The 27,899-nt window shown below is 35.2% G+C and overlaps 1 protein-coding gene and 2 long non-coding RNA genes across 6 annotated transcripts in view; 2 read left to right on the plus strand and 1 right to left on the minus strand.

Moving 5' to 3' along the window:
- hipk2 (homeodomain interacting protein kinase 2) overlaps positions 1-27,899 on the minus strand; it is a 184,135-nt gene that overhangs the window by 47,523 nt on the left and 108,713 nt on the right. For all 4 annotated transcript variants that reach the window (XM_005158993.6, XM_005158992.6, XM_005158991.6 and 1 more), the window contains 1 exon segment: positions 2,948-3,071. In XM_005158993.6, the coding sequence (XP_005159050.2) occupies positions 2,948-3,071 (124 nt within the window).
- Positions 2,751-19,381, plus strand: LOC141378728 (uncharacterized). The gene is made up of 3 exons (XR_012393985.1): positions 2,751-2,866; positions 14,563-14,685; positions 18,939-19,381. It is a non-coding gene; the product is annotated as an uncharacterized lncRNA (long non-coding RNA).
- On the plus strand, positions 20,400-26,367 carry LOC141378729 (uncharacterized). The gene is made up of 2 exons (XR_012393986.1): positions 20,400-21,263; positions 25,943-26,367. It is a non-coding gene; the product is annotated as an uncharacterized lncRNA (long non-coding RNA).

The following is a 27,899-nucleotide window of genomic DNA, read 5'->3' on the forward strand; positions in this document are numbered from 1 at the left end:
AAGCTTTGTTTAAGCAACCCAGGCTCATTCTGAAAACATAGTCCAGTGGACGTTTCTGGAGACCGTGAAATACATCCCTGAGGTATGTATGGCTGCATTTATTTTTTTTAAGCGAATGCTACAGGGCGGTGTGATGCCGTTCCCTTTCGCGCTTGCTGGCTGACCGCTTACCTCCGTGTGGAGGGCTTTCCCGCTGCAGTCAGTTTGTCTGGTCAGCTCATCGTGTGCGTCGGCGGACTTCAGATGCAGAGAGGAGGAGTTGACAAAGGCATCCGGGTTCGAGTCCAAAGAAAAAGCGGTTCCAGAAACCAGGTAAGACAAAAATAGAATCCAAAAAATAAAGCGAACGAGTTCATAACAGGGTGAGAACGCGGTGAAATCTGAAAAACAGATGAGGGTTTTTCTTTTTCTAGACGGCTTTTCTAAATTGTTGCTCGGGTTTAGGGAAGTGAGCGGGCAGGCCAATCGGTAAAACTGGTTGGGTTCAGGGAAGAAGGAGGGTGGGTCAGCCGATTGGCCGGTCGCGCGGTCAATCATTCGGTCAGTCAGACAGCGGCCTCTGGTGGGTTGACGCGAGAACAGCGCAGGCGCGAACGGCACTCACTAGAGACGTTCAAGATACAAAAAAGCGCGCACAGCGGCCTCTTGCGAATTCGCGAAAACAAAAACTGCACAAATACGTACCTCCCGGGACATATTTCGCAGTCTCCAGAAACGTCCGCTGGACTACGTTTTCAGAATGAGCCTGGGTTGTGTTTAAGATATCAATTTCAAGTTTGCAACCCCTTTGTTTAAACTAATGTGGTAAATACAATGAATCATTTATTTCAGTGTTGAGTTTTCGCTAATCTCCTGTAAGAAAGCGTGAGAAATTCCTTATACGAAAGTGCTTAATATTTGATAGCTTCCCAAAAACACAAGACCTCATAAATGTGGCAAACGAGAGGCCAAAAAAAAAAACCTCCTATTACTCAGTAGAGCACATAAATGACTGGACACAAATCTGCAAAGTTCTCTCCGAGCGTAGAAGCTTGTTAAAGACGTTTTGGTTTGCTTAGAGGCAGAAGATTGGCCCTGGGCTGCTCTATGAAGCCACAATCATTTTTTAAGAGAAGCCCTCGCTGTAGAGCTCAGGATCTGGGCTAATTGGCCAGTTTGTGGCATCTGTCCAGAAGTACAGCGGGGCCAGAGAGAGATGAAAGTCATGCGGACACACACATGTGCACACACATACATGGACAACAGTCAGATTTGTTTTCTCTCTCTTAAGCACAAACTGTAATTGAGGGTTGTTTTCGCAGCCATTTCTGGAAGATGTCTCTCTCTGCAGGACCATACATTCATTCCAAAATAAAGACTTCATCTCACTTAAAGAACATTATACACAAGATGTTTCTTAACTCTAATTTCAAGTCATTTTTCCAGTTATAAGACATTATTTTTTTAATAGCGCATACTTGTGTCATTACTGGCCACTGAACTGCTAAATGGAAAAAGCCCGGGATGGATTATGGCTGGGGTTAATAGGGCATGACACCTTCCAAACATAATGAACATCAAACATGATGTTTGTTTGAACTGTTGTATACAAGTTGAGACTACTGAAACGCATTACAATATTACAATATGATGGATGTAATTCTGAATATCAGGAATATTGTTCTAATATAATATAATATAATATAATATAATATAATATAATATAATATAATATAATATAATAAAATATTTTTATATAAACTATATATTTTATATAGTTAAATATATTTCTATAAATCTAACTATATAAATACAGTTTTTAAAGTAAGTTAATATACATTACATTACATTAGCAAAGCAATTTTATACTATTTGAACTAGTTTGACTTTTTTTTTTTTTTAATTATTTATTTATTTGTTTATTTTTTCAATTTTAATTTCTAATTTGCTTGGTATTGGTAATTTTTTATAAAGTCTTTTATTCTCACAAGTGTCACATTTATTCGATTAACAATGTAAATAATAATATTTACATCTAATATAGCTGTTTTCTGTTTTAATATATTCTACAATTACATTTATTTGTGTGATTAAAAGCTGAATTTTCAGCAGCATTATTACTCCAGTGTCACATGATCCTTCAAGAATCATTCTGATATGGTGTTTTATACTGTATATGTTGCACATATTCTTGCTGACAACAAATAAAAACCAAATGGTTTGGGGACAGTGGTAGTATAAAAATAAAAATAAAAACTAAGTAATATTTTGGTGGTACAATCTAATCCTTAAATAGAATAAAGTTTTGTCAATTTATTTAAATTTTATTTGTTATAGAAATTATTGTCATCTTATTGGTTGTCTTCTCTAAAGCATGCTTAAAAAGTATGATATTTTTGCTCATTAAAAAAGAAAACACTGTAAGACACATTGTCCTGGGGAAAAAGCTCTGTTAGTACTGTAAATAAATAAATAAATAAATAAATAAATAAATAAATAAATATATATATATATATATATATATATATATATATATATATATATATATATATATATATATATATATATATATATATATATAAATATATATATATATTTATAAGTTTAGTGTATAGTACCCTTTTACCATTAAATGAATGCATTCCTGCTCAATAAGGGCACACAATTCTTACAAACAACCTCCTGATGTGAAACCTCTGAACCACAGTGTACTGTATATACAGTAACAAGTCATATCTATCTTGTTTTGTTTCTATTTTTATGTTGCACAGGGGATCAAGGGAATGTTTGGGCAGAAGCTGGTGTCTCAGGTGTACCGATCCATTCCCTGGTAACAGCCGCATGGGAACAGCAAGGATAAAGTACAACAAAATTCCCTAAAATAGAGGTATGGTAGATGCCGGTGCATGTTTAAAGCTCAACTTGCACCTTTATTATAACGCATTAAAGAAGTAGCTGAGTGTGTTACCTGGTCATACTCTGATGCTCCGGGATAAAGAGGCCATCCCAAAAACAGTTCAGCGATCACACAACCCAAAGACCACATGTCTATGGCCTCGCAGAACGGCAGACCCAGGATGATCTCTGGAGCCCTGCAGACACACAGATACAGGAAGAGGATAAGCTTCAACAGCAAAAAACAAGTCAAGAATTATGCAGATAAAGTGAATCAGTTTGGTGCATTAATGAATAAAGTAAAATAAAATAAAATCTAAAAAATTATTTGAGAAAATTAGTAAAATAAAAATGATAATAATAGTTCAATTAAGTAAAAAGATAAAAATACAATGTAATAAAGTATAAAAAATTTAATAAAATATAATGAAATTAATAAAAAAGAAGAGAAGTTTAATTAAATTTAAAGAAAACAATACAATAAAAATAATAGTACATTTAAACAAAATAAAAAATTGTAAAATAGTACAAAAAATATAAAATAAAACCTAATATAAAAAATAAATAATTACCCAAATAAAATAATTATAATAAAATTTAATATTAAAAATTTAATAAATAAAATATAATGAAATTAAATTAAATTAAACAAAAAATAAAATAAAAAGGAAAAGAAAGAAAAAAACAATAAAATCAAAAATCAAAAAGTCAAATAAAAAATATAAGTCAAATAAAAAAATTATAATAATAGTACAATCAAATAGTAAAATAAAATAAAATATAAAAAATAAAATAAATAAAATATAATGAAATGAATAAAAAAAGAAAGAAAAATTAAATTAAAGGAAAACACAAAAAATACATTTTAGTAAAATAAAAATAAATAAATAAAAGTAAAACAAAACATAAATAACTAAAACAAAAAATATCAAATAAAACCAATTATTAATATAAATAAGCAAATAAAACAAGTATAATAAAATTAAATATAATTAAATAAATTAAATAGAATATAAATTCAAATGAAATTAATTAATTAAAAAGGAAAGAAGAAACTAAATTAAAACAAACAAAAAAATAAAAGTACATTTACAAAAAATAATAGTCAAATAAAATAACAAAATTACAACAAAATTTTCTATCTTGAATAAAATAAAACTAAAAACATTAAATAAATAAAATTTCATTAAATTTAATTAGATACAAAGCAAAATAGAAAGGAAAAGAAAGGGAAAAACAATAAAATAAAAAATAAAACTAAATATAACAAATACAATAAAATAAAGTAAAATAAAACAAATCCAATTATACTTTATTAATTAAATGGCAAGTAAAACAAATGAATAAATACATATTTTATAGAATAATAAACACAGACAGTAAGTAATAACTTAGGTTAAAATTACAATTAGTAAAAATGTTAGAAACTTTATTATTATTTATTTTTACATTTCTTTTATATACAATCTTTAAAATCCCCCTTTTCCCCTAGAACATTTGTGTATACATTTCTGAAGCAGTCTCATTGTTTATCTCCACCATGGAGACATTTTGGCCCAAAACCAGTTAATGTGCAACCTGTTCTATTGAGCCTGAAGCTGGCATGCGTTACACTGAAGCCGTAAGCCCTCATTGTACCCATTTAAGTTGACTGAGCAGAGTAATAAAGACAAACATCGAACACCGTCAACTGGCACAAACACAGCGGGTTAGCAAAGAGAGAGAGAGTTCTCCAATCTGAGGACACACACATGGTCAACACTTCTGCACACGGAGATGAAGAGAAATAATGCCAGATGGAGGAAAAACAGAGGAGGAAATGTGTGGAAAGACAAAGAGACTGATGCTCAGAAAGGAAAGAGAACAACACACATTTCAACAGGCCTTAAAAGTCCCGTGAAATTAAAGTAGCTTTTTTAGATGCTAGTATCAGTATGTTAGTCATAAGGATATTTATAAGCTACACTGAAAATAGTGAAACTACTGTGTCTTTCATTCAAAGTACATTTTATATTGGATTAAGTGTAATATGACAGCTTCTGATATGAACCAGTGTTGTTCAATTTGGCTTGAAGCACTAAATTTACTCCCTCTGTCAAATTTAAAAGCATTAGTATTAATCACAGAAGTATTTTTTACTTGGAACTAATTGTTTTCATGTCATGTGATCACTTCTTGTTTATCAGGTAGTTTTGCCATCTGTCGTCCCTCCATTGGAATGTAAAGACAATGTGGCCAAAGTAAATCTCGTTTACTGTAGATAAGGTTAGCATTCAAACATCGTTTTCATGTAACGTAAGCTGAATTTTTGCCCTAAGCATCTACAATCTTTTTTTAAAAACATGCTTCTATTCCTACCACTTGGTGTTTAGAGCAACAGTAACGTTAGCTTACGCTCTCAGAAATAAAGGTACGCGATCTGTCACTGGGGTGGTATCTTTTCGAAAGGTACAAATTTGTACCTAAAAAGTCCATATTAATACCTCAAGGGTACATATTAGTACCTAAAAAGTACAAAAGTGTTCCTCTTAAAATTTAAAGCACTTCACGGACCTTTAAAGATGGGAGAAATGTGACACACACACACACAGAAAGAGAGAGAGAGCGAGAGAGAGAGAGAGAAAAGGAAAGAGAAAAAGAGAGAGAGAATAGGCTGACTCATCAGTTTTAGGGGTGTCAGTAAAGCACATCATATTATTAGTAAAAACAAACACTGGACATTGATAGAAAACAACCTGTTCCAGACTGTGTTGTTATTGCTAACTAACATCTTGCTTTAAAATACAACCTTGAATATAATAAGTTTAGATATATTTAGAAAAACACACAATAAAACCGACAAAAGACATGATAAACTATGAAAATATTATAGTGGTCTATAGAGATGCTCCGGATTTTTGGAGCCGATAATGAGCCGATATCTTGTCATGACCGAAGCGGAGTACTGATTCTGATGCTTCAAGCTTCTTATAACTTTAACACTGCATAAAGCACATTTTCCATTTTACGTGTGATACTTAAGTGGAGATTTCGCCTTACCTATAATAAATGAAGGATGTTGCATTTAATCCATTAAGCACGTATTTTAAAACCATTTAGTGTGGACATGTGATGGTCAGAAACAGCTTCACAGAAAATAATAGAAAAAACAGATAAAAAAAATTGGTAAGAAAAATGACCATCAATGCAATTTGGAAACATTGCAAATGATGGAAGAATAATTCAACGTGCGTCAATGATGAAAACGTTTGGAGTGCATATTTGATGCATAAGAAGTTGAAATGCATCTTCTGCTTGTATACTCATAAACAAACACTTGCAATCTGTTCATGTGATCGGCCAAATTGGCGAGTACTGATCCAGTAATAAAATGTAATTATCGGCTGATACTGATAATCCAGCTGATTAATCCAAGCATCCCTGGTGGTTAATAGTGACACACACACCACTATCTTTATGTGGGGCTTCCCAAAGACAGAATGACTATTATGAGCAAAAAATATCCAACAAGATAAAAATGAACTGGTTTTGCTATACTTATGGGGACATTTGGTCTCCACAGTGTAAGGATATACAAGGTACATGCACACACAAACACACACAATATTAATAAAAACAGCTTCACAATATTACCATTCAATTACCTTCTAATATTTTATTTTATTTGGAACAATAAATGGTTCAACCTCCAAACATCTTGACCACAACAGATACAAACCATCGCCACAAGGGCAAGAGAGACTCAATCTGGCAGTTAAATCTCTGATTGGCTCTCAGGCAAGGTGTGTGGCATGTGACATCATCTGTCATGATGTCATCACGCCACACAGCCTCAACCTCGATGTCATTCAAACAAGCCACAGCACAGCAGCCGAATGCATCTCTGTGACACGGAGGACACGCACACACACACACATGCAAATACACATCCCACTGCAGTCTCTCCCAATGCCAGATGCAAAGCAGAGCGACAGCTGCTGATGCAGGACTTTCACACACAAACACACACTGCACTAACCATCCTCCTCATTCCCTCACACATAAAACTGCTGCTTGAGATGCAAAAAAATAATAAAAGAAATTTACAGCCTGCTCCATGCAAACACGAGACCTCGTACAGGCAGATATGACACATTTGGGTTCCTTTGTGGTGCATTTTGCATACCTTAAACGTGTCAGGATGTGACCCTGCAGGTGTGTTTGCGTGCGTGTCATTGTGCAGATTACATATAGTGTAAGCATTGGTGATATTCAAGTGCAAACATCCGTTCTCACTGCTGATGTTTGCATGGCAGGACTAATGCACTAATGCTGCGAGAGGCTTATTTTTTTTTTATTTATGATTTCTTTTAATTATTTTATCTATTTAATTTTTGTAAAGATTTAACTTATTGTATTTTTCCTTCACCCTCCATCATAAAAGGGTGAATGAAAAATACAATAAGTTAAATAATATTATTAATACTAATAAAAAATAAATAAAAATATGTATACACACAAACCAATAAAAAATGAAAAAATAAACACAAATAAATAAATAAAATAAACAAACACAAACCAATAAAATATATAAAAAAATAAAGACAAACCAATAAATAAATAAATAAACATGCCAATAAATTAATAAATAAATAAACACAAACCAATAAATAAATAAATAAACATGCCAATAAATGAATAAATAAACAAACACAAACCAATAAATAAATAAATACACCAATAAATAAATAAACACAAATAAATAAATAAATAAATAAACCAATAAGTAAATAAACACAAACAAATAAATAAACAAATAAACACACACCAATAAATAAATAAATACACACAAGCCAAAAAAATAATAAATAAGTAAAAATAATCAAATAATAATACAAATAAATAAATAAATATATGTATACACACCAACCAATTAATAAATAAATAAGTAAAATAATAATAATAATATAAATAAATAAATACGTATACACAAACCAATGAATACATAAATAAGAAAAATAATGAAATATTAATACAAATAAATAAATATATACACACAAACCAATAAATAAATACACACCAATGAATAAATAAATAAATAAATAAATAAATAAATAAATGAATGAATGAATGAATGAATGAATGAATGAATAAAATAAATAAATAAATAAATAAATAAATAAATAAATAAATAGCAATACACACATTTAGGCTGATAATAGACAGAAATAAATTTTACATTTGAATATTGGAGACACTATTTACTTGCTGAAATGAAAGCAGTTAATCAGACAAATTAAAACTTCATAGTAGAGTTTGTATGTAAGCCACAAAGGACTACCGACTTTTATAAAATTATTATAAAAGTAATCAATTATTATAAAATTTAATGTAACATACAGTAAGCCATACTTAATCCACCAAGAGTGAGATAGAAGAGTTTTTCCTGCTTTTTTAAGAAATCGCGAGTCACTTCCTGTACACAGTGCCACTTAGCACAGAATCAGCATGTGTTGTTTTCAGGAGGTCTTGGAGCCAATGGTTTTGTGAATGTGGAGTCATGGAAAGGTTATCACACTTGTTCAGCTTCTAACTAAAGCATCATAGTACTTGTGAAGTCCTGAAGCGCTCATACAGGCCTGCACAGGCTCACTCTGTGGCTATTTGAGGCTCTGACATCATTCTGCGTGAACATGTCAAAAAGCATCGATCACAGCTGACCTTCAATACAGACCAGCACTCAGAAACACAGATGATAGCCTGCGTTTTCATCATCATCCAGGACACAACTCTACCTCTCCCAGAGCCATTATGTTTTTATTTAATAAAAGTTTTTTTTGTTAAGTTTTTTGCTAAAATTCGGAAATGTACAGTATATAAAAATGTACACTCACCGGCCACTTTATTAGGTACACCTTTTGACTTCAGAACTCCCCTAATCCTTTGCGTTAACGAGCAGTTGAACAGGTGTGCCTTATTAGGTGCCCTCTAGTGTAAGAAATACCAGTTTCAAGGTAAAACACACAAATTGACTGATGTTTTTTGATTTGCAGTGAGTCACATTTCTGACTTTCATTTTTAAATCATTTGCTTGCCATTTCATTTTCAAGATCTGAGGTAAATGATCTGCAGCTGCTTTCAGTAGCATAGCAATAAATGTTGCATATAATAAATGTCAAATATAATATAATGCCTTATAAATGGCAATTAAATGCTCGGTTGTATTCCAAAAATAAAAAAGGAAATTAACTACATCGATTCTTAGCAAAACAATTTTGATATACACCAATGAAACTGTATCAAATGATATTTACATTTTTTGCAGTCTTATTGTATCTAAAAATAAAACTAATATACAGTTTAAACATCACTGAGTAACAAAAACACGGAAATGAATATCCTATTGTTGAATTAATATACTGATGTTTTATTCAAATTTTGTATTTGAGACTCCTGTTGTTAAGCACTGTTTAAACTGCACAATCATTTTATTTTTAGATAATATTACAAAGATTTAATTTCCATTTGATACTGAGCCTTGTCATTTATAAGGGATTTATAAAGCATAAATAGTTCTCACTTCAGATTAGGTCACATAGAGCATTTATTAACATACAACTATTTACTATAAGCCTGAATAATAGGTTATATAAATGTTGATTTGAATAGTTTATTAATAATTTTCTGACTCATTCTAAATGATCTTAAAAACTACATAGTACTCTTAAATACAAATGCTTTGCAAATAATGCAATACTTAATTTAATAGTGAAACATTAATCATTATGAAAACACAATTATAAAGAACATTACACATGCGCTTGTAAGTCAAGAATACGGCATTTGTATTTGTTGTTATAAACTGCTTACTAACGTCCAATAACGTAGAGTTAATGCTTAACAAAAGATGAATTAACTATTAGCTCATGCATAAATGCTTAATTAATGCAGTTATTATAAAGTGTTACCCACAATCTGTACCTGAGGAGATAATTGCCAAAAAATTTGGCTCACAAAATTTTTGTTGAAACTTTGCGCATCAGTTTTTTTGCGCAGATGGTAAGGACAAAAACATGTTATAACATGAATAAGATACCCTTTGTCGGCACGGTGGTTAGCAAGAAGGTTGCTGATTTGAGTCCCGGCTGGGCCAGTTGGCATTTCGGTGTGCAGTTTGCATGTTCTCCTCGTGTTGCTCCGGTTTCCCCCACAGTCCAAAGATATGTGCTATAGGTGAATTGGATGAACTAATACGTTAGTGTATGAGTGTGTGTGTGAATGTGAGAGTGTTTGGGTGTTTCTCAGTACTGGGATGCAGCTGGAAGGCCATCCGCTGCTAAAAACAAATGCTGGCATAGTTGGCGGTTCATTTCGCTGTGGCGACCTCTGATAAATCAGAGACTAAGCCGAAGGAAAATGAATGAATGATGAAGATACCATTTATCACACGTCATAGTTTGGACACGCTGTTAAGTGTGTGTGAAATGTATACATTTTTTGGTCATTTTAACAAAACCAAGACAATATTAATAACCATGATATATTTGGCCACTATAATCCTGATATGAAATTTTCATTCCGTTACATCTCCAGTGGCCTCAATCCTGGGTGATTTTCCAGTGGTCAGCATCATCATTCTTTTCCTCTCCTCAATCTGACAAAAGCCCTGATGCTCTGAGCGCTCTCCGACTGGCTGCTCTCCCTCCAGATCACTTTTAATATTCATGTCACTGAAGCAGCCGAGGCCCAAAGTTCCTGCCGCGCTATTTTAATAAACATTGTGTTTGGTGGGCTCACCGAGGGGGACGTGTAGACATCTACCACACACACACACACCTGCGACTGACGCAAACAGAGATGTAGAGAGAGGGCAAAAAGGACGAGGGAAAATGTAAGCCAGCGTGACAGAAAGACAGCCACAAACAAAGACCCCGAGAAAAGAGGAAAGTAAATGACAAGAGACAAAACCAAACAGTCCAGGAGTGTGAGAACAAGAGTGTGAGGGAGGAGAGAGGGAGCTGTTCACATTTCCATCTGTGTAGGGGTCATCTCTAATATAACTAGGGCTGCACGCTATTAGAAAACAACTGAAATTGCATATTTTATCTTTCTATGTTTACACTTATACTGTTTATTACTCTATTAAACATCGCATAAAAATAAAAAAAATCACAGGACTATGAATTTTCAACAGTATATTCATAAACAGAATGAATCTTCCCTAAAGTGACAAACATTATAATTACTTGTGCTTGTATGTTTTATACTGGCTTAAAATGCGTGTTCAATCCATAGACTGTAAAATATATGGACGTAGTATCCGTGACGTCATTCATAGGTTTCTGAAGAGCGCAAAAGAAGCCACAAGTAGGCGCGGCCAACCGTCGCCATTTTGGTCACGCGTCATCACACCCACGGCGGGATACCAAACAAGGGCAAAGAGGCGGAGAGTGAACGGAGCTACAGACACCTGCTAGCATTTAGCTTGGACCTGGTTCAGACACACTTTACTTTGGGAGAACGCTTAATTTAACTTAATTTAACATAACTTTATCACTTGTGACTCGTTTGTATTCTGACCACTTGTGCTTGGTTGTACACTATATCAATAAAGTGTTTAGACTTTTAAAAGCACTGCTGTAATACATTGAGCCACTAAACATTGTTCTTATGACGTTTTTCAACAGGAGGAAAACGCAAATTACTTCCAAACACTTCAGATATAGTCTGTGTTAGTTACTGTAAGACTATTGATGAAATCCAGCATAACACTGTATGACAACGCATCAGATGACTGTTCTAGACCCTACAGCTAATTAATCTGACAGATTCTGGAGTGCATTACAGCTCTAAATATAAATATAAACGATAAATGATCTTAAATAAAACAAATACATGTATAGAGATGGTATATAAGTATATAACTTTACTCACATGGGAAACAGAGGCCACATGAATGGTTTGTGAGCACAATTAAGTTCACTCAGCATGCCATGCCATCTAATAATTGTAGGAAACAAGTCCAAAAGGCAGTTGAGTGTGTAAAGCCACATAAAACAACACAGAAATACGATAAATATGCCGAGATCAGTGGCTAATCTGCAGGATTCAGCTGAGGTGACGTGACGGCGACCAACGAGACCTAGCTGTCACTCAAGTGGCCACTCCCTTAATTATGCAAACTTAATATAACTTAATATAAAGGAAACGGATGAGTTATAAAAAAATTCACCCCCCTCACAGTTGTCATGAAGGGTAATATTAGCTGTATTAACCAAAATCTTTTTTTGTACCAGGCTGTAAACACCTTTTTTTCTGCTGTAAAGTTGGCCATTCTAACAGTGGGCTCAATTGAAATTTGCTCTGTTTTGGAGCCAGGAGCGGCCACGACTAGCGGAATTTCGGATGAATTGCAGTTTTGGTTACTTCCGTATTGGCTTCCTAAGGGAGAGCGGGAGGTTGCCGCTTGGTTCAATCAAAGGCTGATGATAAATTTTTGGTAACTTTTTGGTCAAACTTTACAGCGACTCACAAATAACACGTTTTCAACTTGTGGCTGTGATCCGTAGTAATCCTGGCTCAACATATGTAGCAGATCTGATCCAGATACTGTGGATGCGCATGTTGCGATATTGATGCTGAAACGATATATAGTGAGCAGCCCTAACCAGAAGCCACTAAAACTACCTTGGAAATAATCCTCCCTTTCATTGTGCTGGTATTGTGGGAGTGAGCTTTGATTTGACGGCTCTCTGAAGCTACGGAGGAAATCGCTGACGATGCTTTCACTCTCTATACTCCCCTTTCTTTGTCATTAGCATTCCCAAGACGGAGAGTAGAGAATAAGAGGGGAAAAAAGCAAACTGATGACCTCCTCTATGCGAATTTCACTTTTATAGACACCTTCCTGACATGACACAGAGAATTAAACAATTCATTTGAAACTATGATGCTCTGTTTGCAGAGAACACTTCTGATGGGCTTATGTAACATGTAGGATTATGACTGATTTTGATATATTATTTGGTATATGAAATATTAACTATGACGATCACAATGAAAGCCCTTGCTTTATTTGAATGAAGCTCTACTTCTTAAAAAATGACGGCTATTTAATTTAGTTTGAAACTTTTTAATAATAATAAATTATATTAGTATGTGTATATAGTGCTGATTAATCATAACTAATTATGTACACAACTAAAGTATGTATTTAATATACAATAAGTACTGTATGTACTGTGTGCATTATATACAGTTGAAGTCAGAATCATTAGCCCCTTTTTAAAATTTTTTCTTTTTTAAATATTTCCCAAATTATGTTTATCAGAGCGAGGAAATTTTCACAGTATGTCTGATAATATTTTGTCTTCTGGAAAAAAGTCTTATTTGTTTTATTTCGGCTAGAATAAAAGTAGTTTTTAATTTTTTTAAATTCATTTTTGGGACAAAATTATTAGCCCCTTTAAGCTATTTTTTTTTCGATAGTATACAGAACAAGCCATCCTTATACAAGAACTTGCCTAATTACCCTAACCTGCCTAGTTAACCTAATTAACCTAGTTAAGGCTTTAAGGGCCTACTCACACTATGCCATCCGTACCGTTCCCAGGCCCGTTTCCCGGATCGTTTGAGTGCGCTGAATCGGGCTCAATAAATGTCACTTTAGGCTGTATAGAAGCGTCTTGAAAAATATCTAGTCAAATATTATTTACTGTCCTCATGGCAAAGATAAAATAAATCAGTAATTAGAAATACGTTTAAAACTATTATGTTTAGAAATGTGTTGAAACAATCTTCCCTTCGATAAACAGAAATTGGGGAAAAAATAAACACATATATATATATATACACATACATACACACACACACACACACACACACACACACACACACACACACACACACACACACACACACACACACACACACACACACACACACACACACACACACACACACACACACACACACACACACACACACACACACACACACACACACACACACACACACACACACACAAACACATATATACACATACACTACTAAAATGTATTATGTAAATGCAAACTTTTATTTTGTAAACAACACTATGCTGTATATAGTTTAATTTTATTTAACAAATGAGAAATTATTTAAACAGCAATTATATTTATTAATAAAATATTAAATAACTTCCAGTATATCTTTGATCTAACAGGTTATTACATTGGATATATTGGATGCATTAAATATTAATTGTAAATGCCTTAAGCTGTTATATTATTAAATTAAATATTAACTGTCCTTACTTACTGATTCTTAAAAAAAACAACAACAGTGCAGAACAATTATGCCAATTTAATTTCAATTAATTATATTTGTATTTTATGAATACATTTTTATTTAATAATCATTATATAACTTTTATAATCTTAATGTTACATTAAACATTAACCGTCACAGTTCTTGCTTCTTTTACTGACTCTTTAGAAATACAATGAGTAGAACAATCATTCCAATAATGCATTTTGAAATTGAAAACCGAAATCGCTAACGGGGCATTGAAAGAGTACCGTCCCACCTGAGTGACCCCAGTTCCCCTATCTTTCTCTCTCTCTCTGTCTCATTTCTCCATATGTAAGAGCCTGTAGGTTTTCTCTCTTCTTCTTTATTCTCTTCCGCCAGCGTCTCATTTTCTTTCTCTGTCCCTGTCACTCTTTCCAGCATCCTGTGTCAGTATGTGGGTCACGTCCAGATCTTTCTGCTGGAGGAAAAGGGCCACAGAACGAGTGTCCTGACGGAGGCTTTCACATTTGCAGTTGGGCCCCCGAGTGAAGAGCGCTACAAGTGAGTCTCTTCCCACAACTTTCTCAGACAAAGCCTGCATGAAACCAGCGCAATAAATGAGTCTGTGTTTGTTTGCGTCTCTGGAATAACACACACACACACATACAGCAGAAACAGCGGCTCACAGGGCTTTCAGAATCATACAGCTGTAGCATCAATATGATTTTAATATTGATATTGTTTTGCAGTTAAGTTGTCCAGTGGTTCAATGGTTCAGTCTTCCGTGATTAAATGCTTTTATTTATACAATTGTTTTTTAATATATATTTTCTTTGCCTTGCCTTAAATGCTTTTATTTATATATATTTTTAATGAAATGGATTTATGTAAGAAGATAGTAATATAGTTTATAAGGTTGGGTCAACGATGGCCGATAGACATCACGATGCTGAGCCGGCATCACGAACCTTCGCCCTGCCCCTGTCGCAGCAGCAACCTACTCACAAAAAATATACGCTCAGGCCGTTTACACTAATACGTCTTAGTTTTAAATGGCATCTTAGAACAAAAACAATCCATGTCCACACTGGCGTTTCATCTAGCATTTCTGAAAAGATCTCCATCCACACTATACCGCTGAGAACAAACATCATTTAGCCACCCACACAAATTGGCAGCATATGCGCACGTCTGAGCTCCAGGCAGTCTGCGGGTGCTTTGAGCACAAATCCTCAGAGAGCAGCATATATGTCATACAGTTTATCAAGGATGTACCGCTGGATTGCGTCTCACTATTTTTTTTAAACATGATATTTAATTAATCTGGTCTCTATCTAACGACTTTTCTGTCTGTTGAATCTATCAGGTAACGTGTCACAGCGTCAGTACACTGCTTCAAACTTTCGCTTTCACACTTGTACTCAGTAATTTTAGTGAAAACCTCAGATACTGTTGGTTGGTTGCTGTTTGTTGTGCACCTTTTTTACCAACCAAGTTTGTCGACGCCTTTATAATGACACAGAGCACTCTGCCTATTCATGCCAGAATCCTGCGGAAAAGTGGATTGACAGGTAGTAATTGTGTGTAACTTATCTTTATTTATTATGATTTGGTTAATGGTAAAACAAAGACCATGCGGGTCAGGAAACGATAGATTACAAATAATAAATTTGTAATGAATGAATAAACTATTCATAAATAATCAATTAACCGCTGCCTGCAAAGACGATGCCATCGTCCATCGCGATGTTTCACATTAGACATCGTACGAAACCAAATTGGTGGACATTGCCCAACCCTAATAGTTTTAGTAGTTCTGATCCGAAATCCAAGTAAATAGTTCTATATAAAAAGTAAAAACTTGAAACATAAATAAAACAACGAACGAATAAATTGATTGATTGATTGATTGATACATCAATTGATTTGGCAGTCATTTTTATTAAATAAAATAATAATAACAATAATAATAATATTAATTCTTAACATTATATAGGACTTTTCTGTTTACTCAATTTTTGTCATCCACCACCAGTGTGCAGCATCCACCTGGATGATGCGACAGCAGCCATGTTGTGTCAGACCGCACACTAGCTGATTGAGAGGAATGAGAGGCTACAGAGTGATGAAGCCAGTTATCATATATGAGGATGGTTAGGAGGCCATTGGGTAAATTTAGCCAGGATGCAGGGATTAAAGCCCTATACATCCTGTGACTTTTAATGACCACAGAGAGTCAGGACCTCAGTTTAATGTCTTATCTGAAAGACAGCGCTCACTGAGCAGTATAGAGTCCCCTTCACTATACTGGGGCGTTAGGATCCACACAGACCTCAAGTTGAGCACCCTCTGCTGGCCTCACTAACACCGTTTCCGGCAGCAACCTAGCTTTCCCATGTGGTTTCCAATCCAGGTACTGACCAGGCGCAGCCCTGCTTAGCTTCAGTGGGTGACTTTGTGAGAGGTGCAGAGAGATAGCTGTCGGCTATCCTCCATTCAAATTTATTCACTAAAATAATCTTGAAATTTTTTTTTTTTACTGTTTAAAAAAAATATTATATATATATATATATATATATATATATATATATATATATATATATATATATATATATAAATTCTTTCTTTAATTATTTTAAGTAATTTCTTAATGATCACGTTATAACAAAAAATATATATTTTACATCTAGGAATAAATTACAGATATTTAAAGTAGTAATAATAATTTTTTCGACATAATCCAGTCAAATAAATCCAGCCACTGTGAACACAAACGCCTTCATAAAACCTTACAACCATAAACGTACAGTTTTTCTGCGATTACCAACAGTTAATTATGGACGACCCATATTAATCACATTATATATCTGAACATAATGCAAAAGTGACATTATATTGGCTAATTATACCCAGCACCAACCCCCATTTAACAGTTTCTCTTCAGAAATATTGAAAACATTCATTATCTGTTCACAAGCAACATGGCAGAGCTACTTCTACTTCTCAAATGGAGCGATGATCAGCCAAAAAGGACCAAATTAATCGTCCTGGCTGATATCTATCTGTCTATCACGATCACCCAAACCAGAGTGGTCTGAAAGGTGTTTGTGTCTGTGGGCGGCAGCCGATTTGAGCCATTGCCTCTGGAAACAAAGAGAGGGAGAATCTCTGAGAAGATAAATCAGTAATGTGACAGCCTTATCTGTCCTCCTCCTCTACAGTCCCGCTCTCACACCTCCACACAATCATCTGATTGCAATTCAAAATTAACATAATGTCCAGCTTGTATACTATGGTGAAAATAGTATTTTTTGCGGATTATTCCAGCCCCCGACCCCCCATTTGGCTACATGCTAAAGCTAACATTCTAATTCACTTACCACACATATAGTATCATTGTTTTTTTCTAACAACAATAGTTAATAGTTTAGCTATATGTCAAAGCTAACATGCAAATACGTTTACTGTTTAAACTTTGGATATTTCTTTTAATCATTTTTAAAGTAATTTGACTATATGCTAAAGCTAACATGTAAATACACTGCCACACAAAAGTTTAGTATCTAGCCTATTTTTTTACCAATAATTAATATTTTATCTAAATGCTATTGCTAACATGCAAATACACTACTGTTCAAAGTATTCAGAAAATTTTCAGTATTCACTACTGAATCAAAATTTGAAAGTAATTTGGCTATATGCTAAAGCTAACATACAAATCCACTACCACACAAATTTAGTATTAATACTATTCCTTAAAAAACAATAATAAATAATTTAGCAATAGCAATATGCAATAGTTAACCAGCAAATTCACAAAAACGTTTAGTATCGATATTTTTTTCCAAAAACAATAAACAATAACTATATGCTAACTATATGCTAAAGCTAACATGCAAAAAAAATACTGTTCAAATGTGTGTGGTCAGAATTCATTTTTAAGGTACTACAGTTTTAAAATTAATTTGCTAATGCTAAGCTACATTTATTACCATTTAAGTTAGCAACATTAGCTAAAACAATGATAAAAAATCCATCACTAATACATTCATTAATTTTCTTTTAATGAATGACCGAATGAGGAATGAATGGCTAACGTATCCAGCATATGTGTTATGCAGTGGATGCCCTTCCAGCTGCAACCCATCACTGGGAAACACCCATACACCCTCATACACTATGGACAGTTTAGCCAACCCAATTCACCTGTACTTTGAATTGTGGGGGAAACCAGAGCAACTTGAGGAAACCCAAGCAAAAACAGGGAGAACATGCCAACTGACCCAGCTGAGACTCGAACTAGCAACCTTCTTGCTGTGACACGGCTACCCACAACGGCACCGCATCGCACATTAATACATTACATTTTTGAAAATACACATTATTATTGAGATAATGCTAATAATTCCAGGCCAGATGCAAACGCTATCATGTGATCATTCTAAAATCTCCAGTTCATTATCAGTTGATGCAGAGCTGAGTGAACAGACAGTTTCTACATTTAAACATTCTCTGAACTCAAACCATGTCATGTGTCAGGCAGATATCCTCTCCTCTGTATAAACTTTACTCTGTGTGTATGCTTCATAGTGTGTGTGTGTGTGTGTGTGTGTGTGTGTGTGTGTGTGTGTGTGTGTGTGTGTGTGTGTGTGTGTGTGTGTGCGTGTGTGTGTGTGTGTGTGTGCATGTACATGTGAGATGGCCTGATGTGTCCTGGCTTCATCCCCGTAGAGACAGATGTGCAAATGCATTGTGTGTGTACACATTAATTCTCCCTCTCCCTCTCTCTCTCTCTCTCTCTCTCTCTCTGGCAGCTGTGTGTAATCAGGATAATGCATCTGCAGCTTCAGAGTAACTGACCCTGGAACTGTGCTCACTGTCCATTACAACACAGACTTCACTGTGCCTACATTCAGCTGGAATAAATTGCTTTATCTCACCATCAGTACAAGGCAGTGAACGGGGTTCTCACAATCATTTGTTAAGGGTTTTATTTTATTTGTGGTATTTGCTAATACATTTTCCTCTAGCTACACACTGACAACCACTAGAAGGTTCCAGCAACTATAAATACACCACTCTCAGGTATAACTGCAGTACATGTAACTAATATTGGCACACCTGGCTAATATGATCAAATAAGAAAAATCTTTGTTGTTTAAACTTGTGATTTTTGCTCAAAATATCAACAAAAAGCTCTGCTCTCCTAAAAAACAAAAACAAAAAAAAACAATTGCAAACACAGCACAGTTCCATCAAAAAATAAAAAGAAAGTTAAAAATGCTGGGTTCCACACAATTCCTTCATGTTGTCTGTAACGACTGGGGGGAGTGACACTCACAACAGAAGGTAAGATCCAATATGCAGGTTTATTCAATGTCAGGCAAGCAGTGGTCATCAGGTGCAAACGGGTATCTATAGACAGTCCAGAATCATAAACGATAAACAGGCAAAAGTTCGAAAGGCAGGCGGCTAAACTAGAGAACAAGGGTGACAAGGCTAAGGTCTAACACGGAGAAAACAAGACAGGGAAACGCGTTGTAATGTCACAAAAATGCAAACAAGACTCGGCAACCTGGAAGCGTGAATGAGTGGCTTATGAATGGAGTGATATCAGTCTGTGACAAGGTTCAGCTGGTGATTGCAATCAGGATAGATGAATGAACAGGCGTGCGTGTTTGGGAGCAGTGCATGTATGCAAATGTAGTCCTGGGAAATGCGGAAATATAGTTTTGAGAGTTTGTGTGAGAACCAGCGATCTCTGAAAAGCGATCGCTGGTTGTGTGACATTGTCCCAAAGCAAACATTCATTCATTCATTTTATTTTCAGCTAGTTCCTTTATTAATCTGGGGTCGCCACAGCGGAATGAACCGCCAATATATCCAGCATATGTTTTACGCACCGGATGCCCTTTCAGCCGCAACCCAACATTGGGAACCACCCATACACTTTCATTCACACACATACACTACGGCTAATTTAGTTTATTTAATTCACCTGTAGCGCATGTCTTTGGACTGTGGGGACAACTGGAGCACCCGGAGGAAACCCACGCAAACACGAGGAGAACATGCAAACAGAAATGCCAACTGACCCAGCCGAGACTCGAACCAGCAACTTTCTTGCTGTGAGGCGATCGTGCTACCCACAGCGCCACCATGACTAACCCAACAAAAAATATTAAACCAAATTAATCATTTTTAGAAATGCAAATAAATTGAACATAAAACAATTAAGTTGTCTTAAAAAATGTGTCATTTCAACTGGTTTTAATAAGTAGTTTGAACAAGCAGCAAAAGTATTTTTTTTTTATATTGACTGTACAATATATATATATTTTTTGCCAATTTAATTTCTTTAGTTGAATCAAATAAACTTTTCTAGGCACCTCAACTTTCATCAAACTGACTAAACATTTTATTGTTAAACCTTGTATAACTTTCAAAAATGTTGTTGAAACCTGATTGAAATAAAGTAAAAGTAAGTAAAATAAGTAAAAGTAGCATAAATACATTAGTTATCATAGGGCTGGGCGATAAGGAAAAAATGCAGTCTCTAGAATTATTTTCCATATTGACCCATAACGTTATATATTTTGATATAAGTTGTTAATATCAGATTTAAGAGTTCCTCAACAATGACTGAAGCCACAGAAATTAGAGGGTTCATTGAATGGCATAACATATTTTTGGATGATAAATTTTCTGTGGCCAATCTCTAACATCAACACACTTTTAGATTCCCATTGTTGCACATTTCTGCTGTGTGATCGGCTCTTTGATCAATATAGAGTAAAATATCCAGAGCTTATCAATGTTATTGACATATTTTATCGTGATTCGATTTAATATTGTTTATCAGCCCAGTGCTAGGTTGTCATGACTTTCTGTCAAATCATTTTTTACAGTGTATGACCAAAATTTCCCATTGATATATGAGATTTTTTGTACACCTGTGACTAGGAACAGAAAATTGTTTACCACAACTTCCTGTTTCATGTGGATATAAAAATGAGGAAACACATATTCCAAACATAACAGATTTTATCAAATAGATGTGGCTATGAGAAAATATGTTTTTACAAATTTCCACCATTCATTCATTTATTTTGCTTCGGCTTAGTCCCTGATTATCAGGGGTCGCCGCAGCAGAATGAATCAGCAACTATTCCATGCCCTTGCAACCGCAACCCAGTACTGGGAAACACCCATACACACACTCATTCACACACACATACACCAAGGCCAATTTTAATTAATCCAATTCACCTATACTGCATGTCTTTGAACTGTGGGGGAAACTGGAGCACCCATGGGAAACCCATGCCAACAAGGGGAGAATATGCAAACTTCACACAGAACTAGTGTTTGCGACTAAAATCAGCGACTTTCTTGCTGTGAGGCAACAGTGCTACCCACTGGACCACTGTGCCACCCTATCACCATCATAATTTAGAAATTCCAGTCAACAGAAGTGCTATTCATGGGGACTTTAAAATCTACATCAAACACTTGGGCTCCATCCACACGAGTACAAAGGCAGATTACACCCCCTTGTTTAATTGAGGTTAGCAAATGAAAACGCTTCATTTATTACGACTCATTTATTTCTGCGTAGCAGAGGAACGAAACAATGGGGTATTGTTATGGAGAGGTGATGCTGGGTTGTGTAGGGTGAGTTAATCACCTGTCAGAGCAAACGGTAATGAAGAGATTCCCCTCTGTTCTGTTCGGCATGTGAGAAAGACACAAGGTCACAGAGATAGTATTGTATGTGCATCTCTGACATGTCTGAGTGATGAACAAATCATTCTTTTCAACTGCTTCAACTTAATGACTTAAAACAAACCAATTCACCGTCAGTTGACTTTGAGAACTGTGACAAAGCGAAACAGAATACCAAACTATAAGTGGTGTATCTAGTAATTAACAATTGTTATTGATTCTTAGATAGATTACACAGTAAAATACAGAATACAACAGTGAAAAGAACCAACCTTTTATCCTGTTAACAAACCCACCCCAGGCTGCTCCCTAGTACTCAATTAAGGTCATTAAAATCCTGACTTGGCGAACACCGCTAATAATAATAATAATTAATAATTCTTTACATTTATATAGCGCTTTTCTGGGCACTCAAAGCGCTTTACACACAATGGGGGGATCTCCTCATCCACCACCATTGTGCAGCGACGGCAGCCATTTTTGCGCCAGACCGCACACCACACACCAGCTGATTGGTGGAAAGGAGACAGAGATGAAGCCAATTGGAATATGGGGAGGGTTAGGAGGCCATGATGGACAAAGGCCAGTGGGCAGATTTGGCCAGGATGCCGGGGTTAAACCCCTACTCTTTTCGAAGGACATCCTGGGATTTTTAACGACCACAGAGAGTCGGGACCTCGATTTAACGTCTCATCCGAAAGACGGCGCTCACTGAGCAGTATAGCATCCCCGTCACTATACTGGGGCATTAGGACCCACACAGACCGCAGGTTGGGCGCCCCCTGCTGGCCTCACGAACACCACTTCCGGCAGCAACCTAGCTTTCCCATGTGGTCTCCCATCCAGGTACTGACCGGGCGCAACCCTGCTTAGCTTCAGTGGGCGACCATGTGAGAGTTGCAGAGAGCTAGCTGCCGGCTAGCTGCTACAATAAAAGTCTCCATCTTTAAATAATAAGAAGATGAATAAGATGAGATACAACAACAACATAGTTTTATCAAGTTACTCAGGTTATTAAGATCTGATGTTTTTGAGACAAACTACAGTTTAACAACATTTTGACATTTAAGTAATTTGAAATAATATAATTAAAAGAAATAATATAGAGAGAAACTATAAGGGAAACAAGGTTAACAGTTGTTAGAAGAAAGATCATGGTCAGAAAACAGGTATAAATAAAAAATAAAAACATGAATCACAAAAGACAGAAAAGTGCCAATTTATGGATATTTTAACAGTATGGATATTTTAACAATAGTGTAATTTCAAAGCAACTGAGATTTTTTAAATTTGGTTTCCATCGCTGTACATAAGCACACACACACACACTTTTGAGTAGCACACATTGACTAACTGTCCCCAATTAGAAACTGTCCACATTTATTAATGTATTTAACTTAAAAGCCAAATGAATGCATTTGTATGGTTCAGACGAATCAGTGCTAGTGTTTGGAGCGTGGGTGCTTTGAAACCTTGCTTTCTGGTCCTTTTTTTTCTATATTTTCGCAGCGTATGACAGCAAGATCTTCCATTCCATTTTTATTATTAATTACAATCCCTCTTATCACCCCCGTGTGTGCGAGGGGGAGCGAGATAAGGCGAGATATTGTGTTTGTGTGAAGGCAGAAGAATGCAGCATGGCTAATTGCGTTTGGCCGTTTGTGCTGTAACGTATCTGCAGGCAGATTAAGTGCTCAGTCCTGAGCAGCACAATAAACGCAAACACACAGCCTGTCTCTCTCTCATTCCATACTGCTGTCTGCCCTTTTTTGTCTCAGAAGAATATTCTCTCTGACAGAAAAGAAAGAAGAAATGACTCTTGTTTGGACTGAGCAATTCTTTTTGTTTTAATTTATTTACTCTTTACTCTTCTCTTAAAACACAACACACAAATAGAGGTACATGTAGATACAAATGACATCATCAGAAGATGCTCTAATAGTATTTACTTCATCTCGTTTTTTAAGTTATCCTAAATGAACTAAAAGAGCCATTTCTAAGCATATTTCATGAGTTACATACAGTTGATTGAGACTGACCTCAGATCTAATTTTAGGACAGTTGTTGCTCACTGAGCAAAGCAACAAACTGTATTTTTGCTAATCAGGCACGGGTGCTTCTGCAAGGTGGTAATCGCTAAACTCAAAGCATCAAATGAATGTTTTCTAAATCTTCAATCTAAAATGAAGATTAAACTTGAACAAGTGTTTCTATAAACTTTAAACACCTAAGATTAATTTTATTGTCAGCATTTTCCTCTTAATTCAATCCCACGCAAAAAGCATGCTGGGAACTACAAATTACCTAAGCAGGCAGTTGGACCAACACAATTCCTTCATGTTGTCCCAACACAAAGCAATTAAGTTAACTTAATGGTTTGCAAAATTTAAGTAGACTGAACTTAAAACAAATAAATTGGCCAAAGAAATCACAAGAATTGTGTTGTGTCAGCTCATTTGTAACAGGTAGTTTGAACCAGCAGGAGGTTTTTTTTTTTTTGTGTTGGGACTAGAATTTTGTTATTTAAGACTTAAAACGTAGAACGTTTCTACATTTACCCCAAATCCCACCTACCCTGTACAATGGTAAAATAAAAAAATTACACTGAAAAAAATTATTCAAAGATGCTTCCTTGGATTTACAAATTTTTTTTAAGATAAGTGGTTGTAAACAATTTATTTGGGTTCAATTTAAACAAACAAATGAAGTTGAAAATTACTTCATTGAATTTGTTTGTTTAAATTCATGCCGTATAAATTGTTTTATAAATCTTTTTTTTTTTCAGCGTAATGCCAAAATCAAAAATAGTGCATTAAAAGGCATAAAACTTTCGTTAATCAAATGTATGTAACATTGTAACCTTTACAACTCATATCAAATTTGAACACTGAAAATATGATGTCTGAAAAACTGTTGCAAACTTTTTATTTGTGTTAAATTTAAACAAGCAAATTAAGTTGAATATTATTAAATTTAAATAGTTAGCTAGTCAGGGAAAACCTTTTTTATTTAATAATAATAATAATAAAAATGATAATAATAATAATAATAATTAGTATATAACTTTTATAATATTGAGTTGCAGTCACTTCTTTCTGCCTCCTCTTCTTAGGTTTTATTATATGGAGACTGTACTTTATCAGGAAAATATTGTGTAAAAAATGACAGAAAACCTCATCAATGACATAGAGAGAATTTATTTGGGTTGAATTTAAACAAACAAATTAAGTTGAACATTACTAAATTTAGTTTGCTTAAATCCAGCCCAAATCAATCGTTTGCAAAAATTTGGCAGAAATCAGTTTCTTCAGTGTAGTGCTCAAATAAAATATAGTGCATTAAAATGTATTTAATTTCCGTGAATCAAATTTATGTACCATTGTAAGATTCACAACTCATAACAATTTTAAAGTTGCCAGTCAGTGAAAACCTTTTTTATTTAATAATTAAAAATAATAATAACAATAAAATAATAATAATTACAATTTGCACACAACGATCTGAATATTGAGTTGCAGTCACTTCTTTCTCTTAAGTTTTAGGATATGGAGACTGAACCATACCATGAAAGCATCATGTAATAAATGACAGAAGTCCTTGTCAGCAACATGGACAGAAAGTTCATCTCTTTAAAAAAAAATAAAAATATTAAAAACCTTATATAGAACCCCAGATTATAACCAGCAGTGCATTTAAGAGCATAAAAATTCCTAATATAATTAACATGGATTGATTGACATTGACTCATTTCACTTTAAACTTTTCACCAAATTGAAATATAATAAATTTTTAGCACTGTCGCCTCACAGCAAGAAGGTCACTGATTCGAATCCCAGCTGGGTCAGTTTTCATGTTCTCCTCATGTTGGCGTGGGTTTCCTCCGGGTGCTCCGGTTTCCTCCACAGTCCAAAGACATGCTATAAGTGAATTGAGTAAACAAAATTGGCCGTAGTGTATGAGTGTGTGTGTGTGAATGTGAGGGTGTATGAGTGTTTCCCAGTACTGAGTTGCAGCTAAAAGGAAATCCACTGCATAAAAAATATGCTGAATTAGTTGGCGGTTCATTCCGCTGTGGTGACCCCTGATAAATAAGGGACTATGCTGAAGGAAAATGAATGAATGAAAAAACACACAGAATAACAGCAAGTTTAAATAGGCCAGAAACAATTTGGGGGCAGGGCTAAATGAAGAATCCTTTTAAATCATGCATGATTGGCCACGCCTATAAACACTTCTCTGATTGGCTGTGATTTGCAAGACACATTTCAGACACACCCACAACTGTTCGTTTGTGTGTGTCAGTCTTTTGCTCTCACACTCGAGGGCACTAAACACCTAGACAGATTGCTTTATCAGGTAAACATTGAAGAAAAACGACAGAATAAAGCAGCCGGTATCGCTCTAATGGCACTGATAACGGCATCAAAGCGTCCTTGAGCAAGTAATGACAAAAGCAGACACGCCGAGCCGCTCTGGGAACGACGACTATAAAGAAAAGGCATTAAAACGGTGACAAATCACCCATCATCTTAAACAAGGGCCCTGCGTTGGCAATCTCGCAGCTATGACGTGATACAGGCAGGCATGTGACAGCTCTAATTTAGAGATTTGTGGAGAGAACAAACCAGGTGTCAGTCGTGTATGGATACACCTCCACGGCCTGCGGGAACTATCAGTCTGGCGGACAAAACGTGCAATAACAAAGACTCCCGTAGAGCGGACACTCACAGCCCAATGCTGCACTCTTTTCTATTTTATGCAACTCTTAAAATTTTACAGAATATGCTTACAAAGTCTACAGTGTTGAGTAGCTGATGCAATTCCACTGACATTTGGATGGAGAAGAGTACAAAATAATGCACAAGTCATTTTGGCTTGCTCCGATAGTGATACCGCGCTTCTATTCAGTTTTGTTTTATGCATTTATTTAATCGGGGCTTATGGAAAATGGTTGCTGTATGCACGTTTTTGACTTTTCTAAAGCATAAAAATACCATCATTTATTTGTAAATATTAAAGAAACATGCTGAGTAGACATACTTGATTATTAAAAAACTAAAGTGTGTCCTCGATGCCTGTACCATGATGATGCTCTAGATCAGGTCATTACGTAGTGGACGTTGCTTGTGTTGTTGCAAAAAAAATGAGTTATTTAAATTAATAAAAAAATAAATAAAATGCATTAATAAAATTAAATATTAAATTACCCATTACTTTGTGTGTTATCTACACGTACCCTAATTGTCACAGATGTTATTATCTAACTCTCCCCCAACCCCCAAACGTCACATTAGCATGGGTGTTACATTTTTACATTACATTTAGTCATTTAGCAGACGCTTTTATCCAAAGCGACTTACAAATGAGGACAAGGAAGCAATTTACACAACTAAGAGCAACAATGAATAAGTACTAAAGGCAAGTTTCAGGTCTGTAAAGTCTAAGAAGGGAAGTGTTAGTAGTTTTTTTTTTTTTTTTTTTTTTGTACAGTTAGTGTGATATTCAAAGAGGCAATTGCAGATTAGGAAGTGAAGTGGAGACTAAATAGTTGAGTTTTTAGTCGTTTCTTGAAAATAGCGAGTGACTCTGCTGTTCTGATGCAGTTAGGGAGTTCATTCCACCAACTGGGCAGATTGAGCGTGAGCGTTCGCGAAAGTGATTTTTTCCCTCTTTGGGATGGAACCACGAGGCGACGTTCATTCACAGAACGCAAGTTTCTGGAGGGCACATAGATCTGCAGAAGTGAGTGCAGATAAGAAGGTGCTAGGCCAGAAGTCACTTTGTAGGCAAACATCAGAGTTTTGAATTTGATGCGAGCAGCAACTGGCAGCCAGTGCAAACGGACTAGCAGCGGAGTGACATGTGCTCGTTTAGGTTCATTGAAGACCACTCGTGCTGCTGCATTCTGGAGCAGTTGAAGAGGCTTGATAGAGTTAGCTGGAAGCCCAGCTAGTAGAGAGTTGCAGTAATCCAGTTTGGAGAGAACAAGAGCTTGAACAAGGAGTTGAGCTGCATGTTCAGATAAGAAGGGTCGGATCTTTCTGATGTTA

The sequence above is a fragment of the Danio rerio genome, chromosome 18, assembly GCF_049306965.1.
Source record: "Danio rerio strain Tuebingen ecotype United States chromosome 18, GRCz12tu, whole genome shotgun sequence".
NCBI classification, from domain to species: domain Eukaryota; kingdom Metazoa; phylum Chordata; class Actinopteri; order Cypriniformes; family Danionidae; genus Danio; species Danio rerio.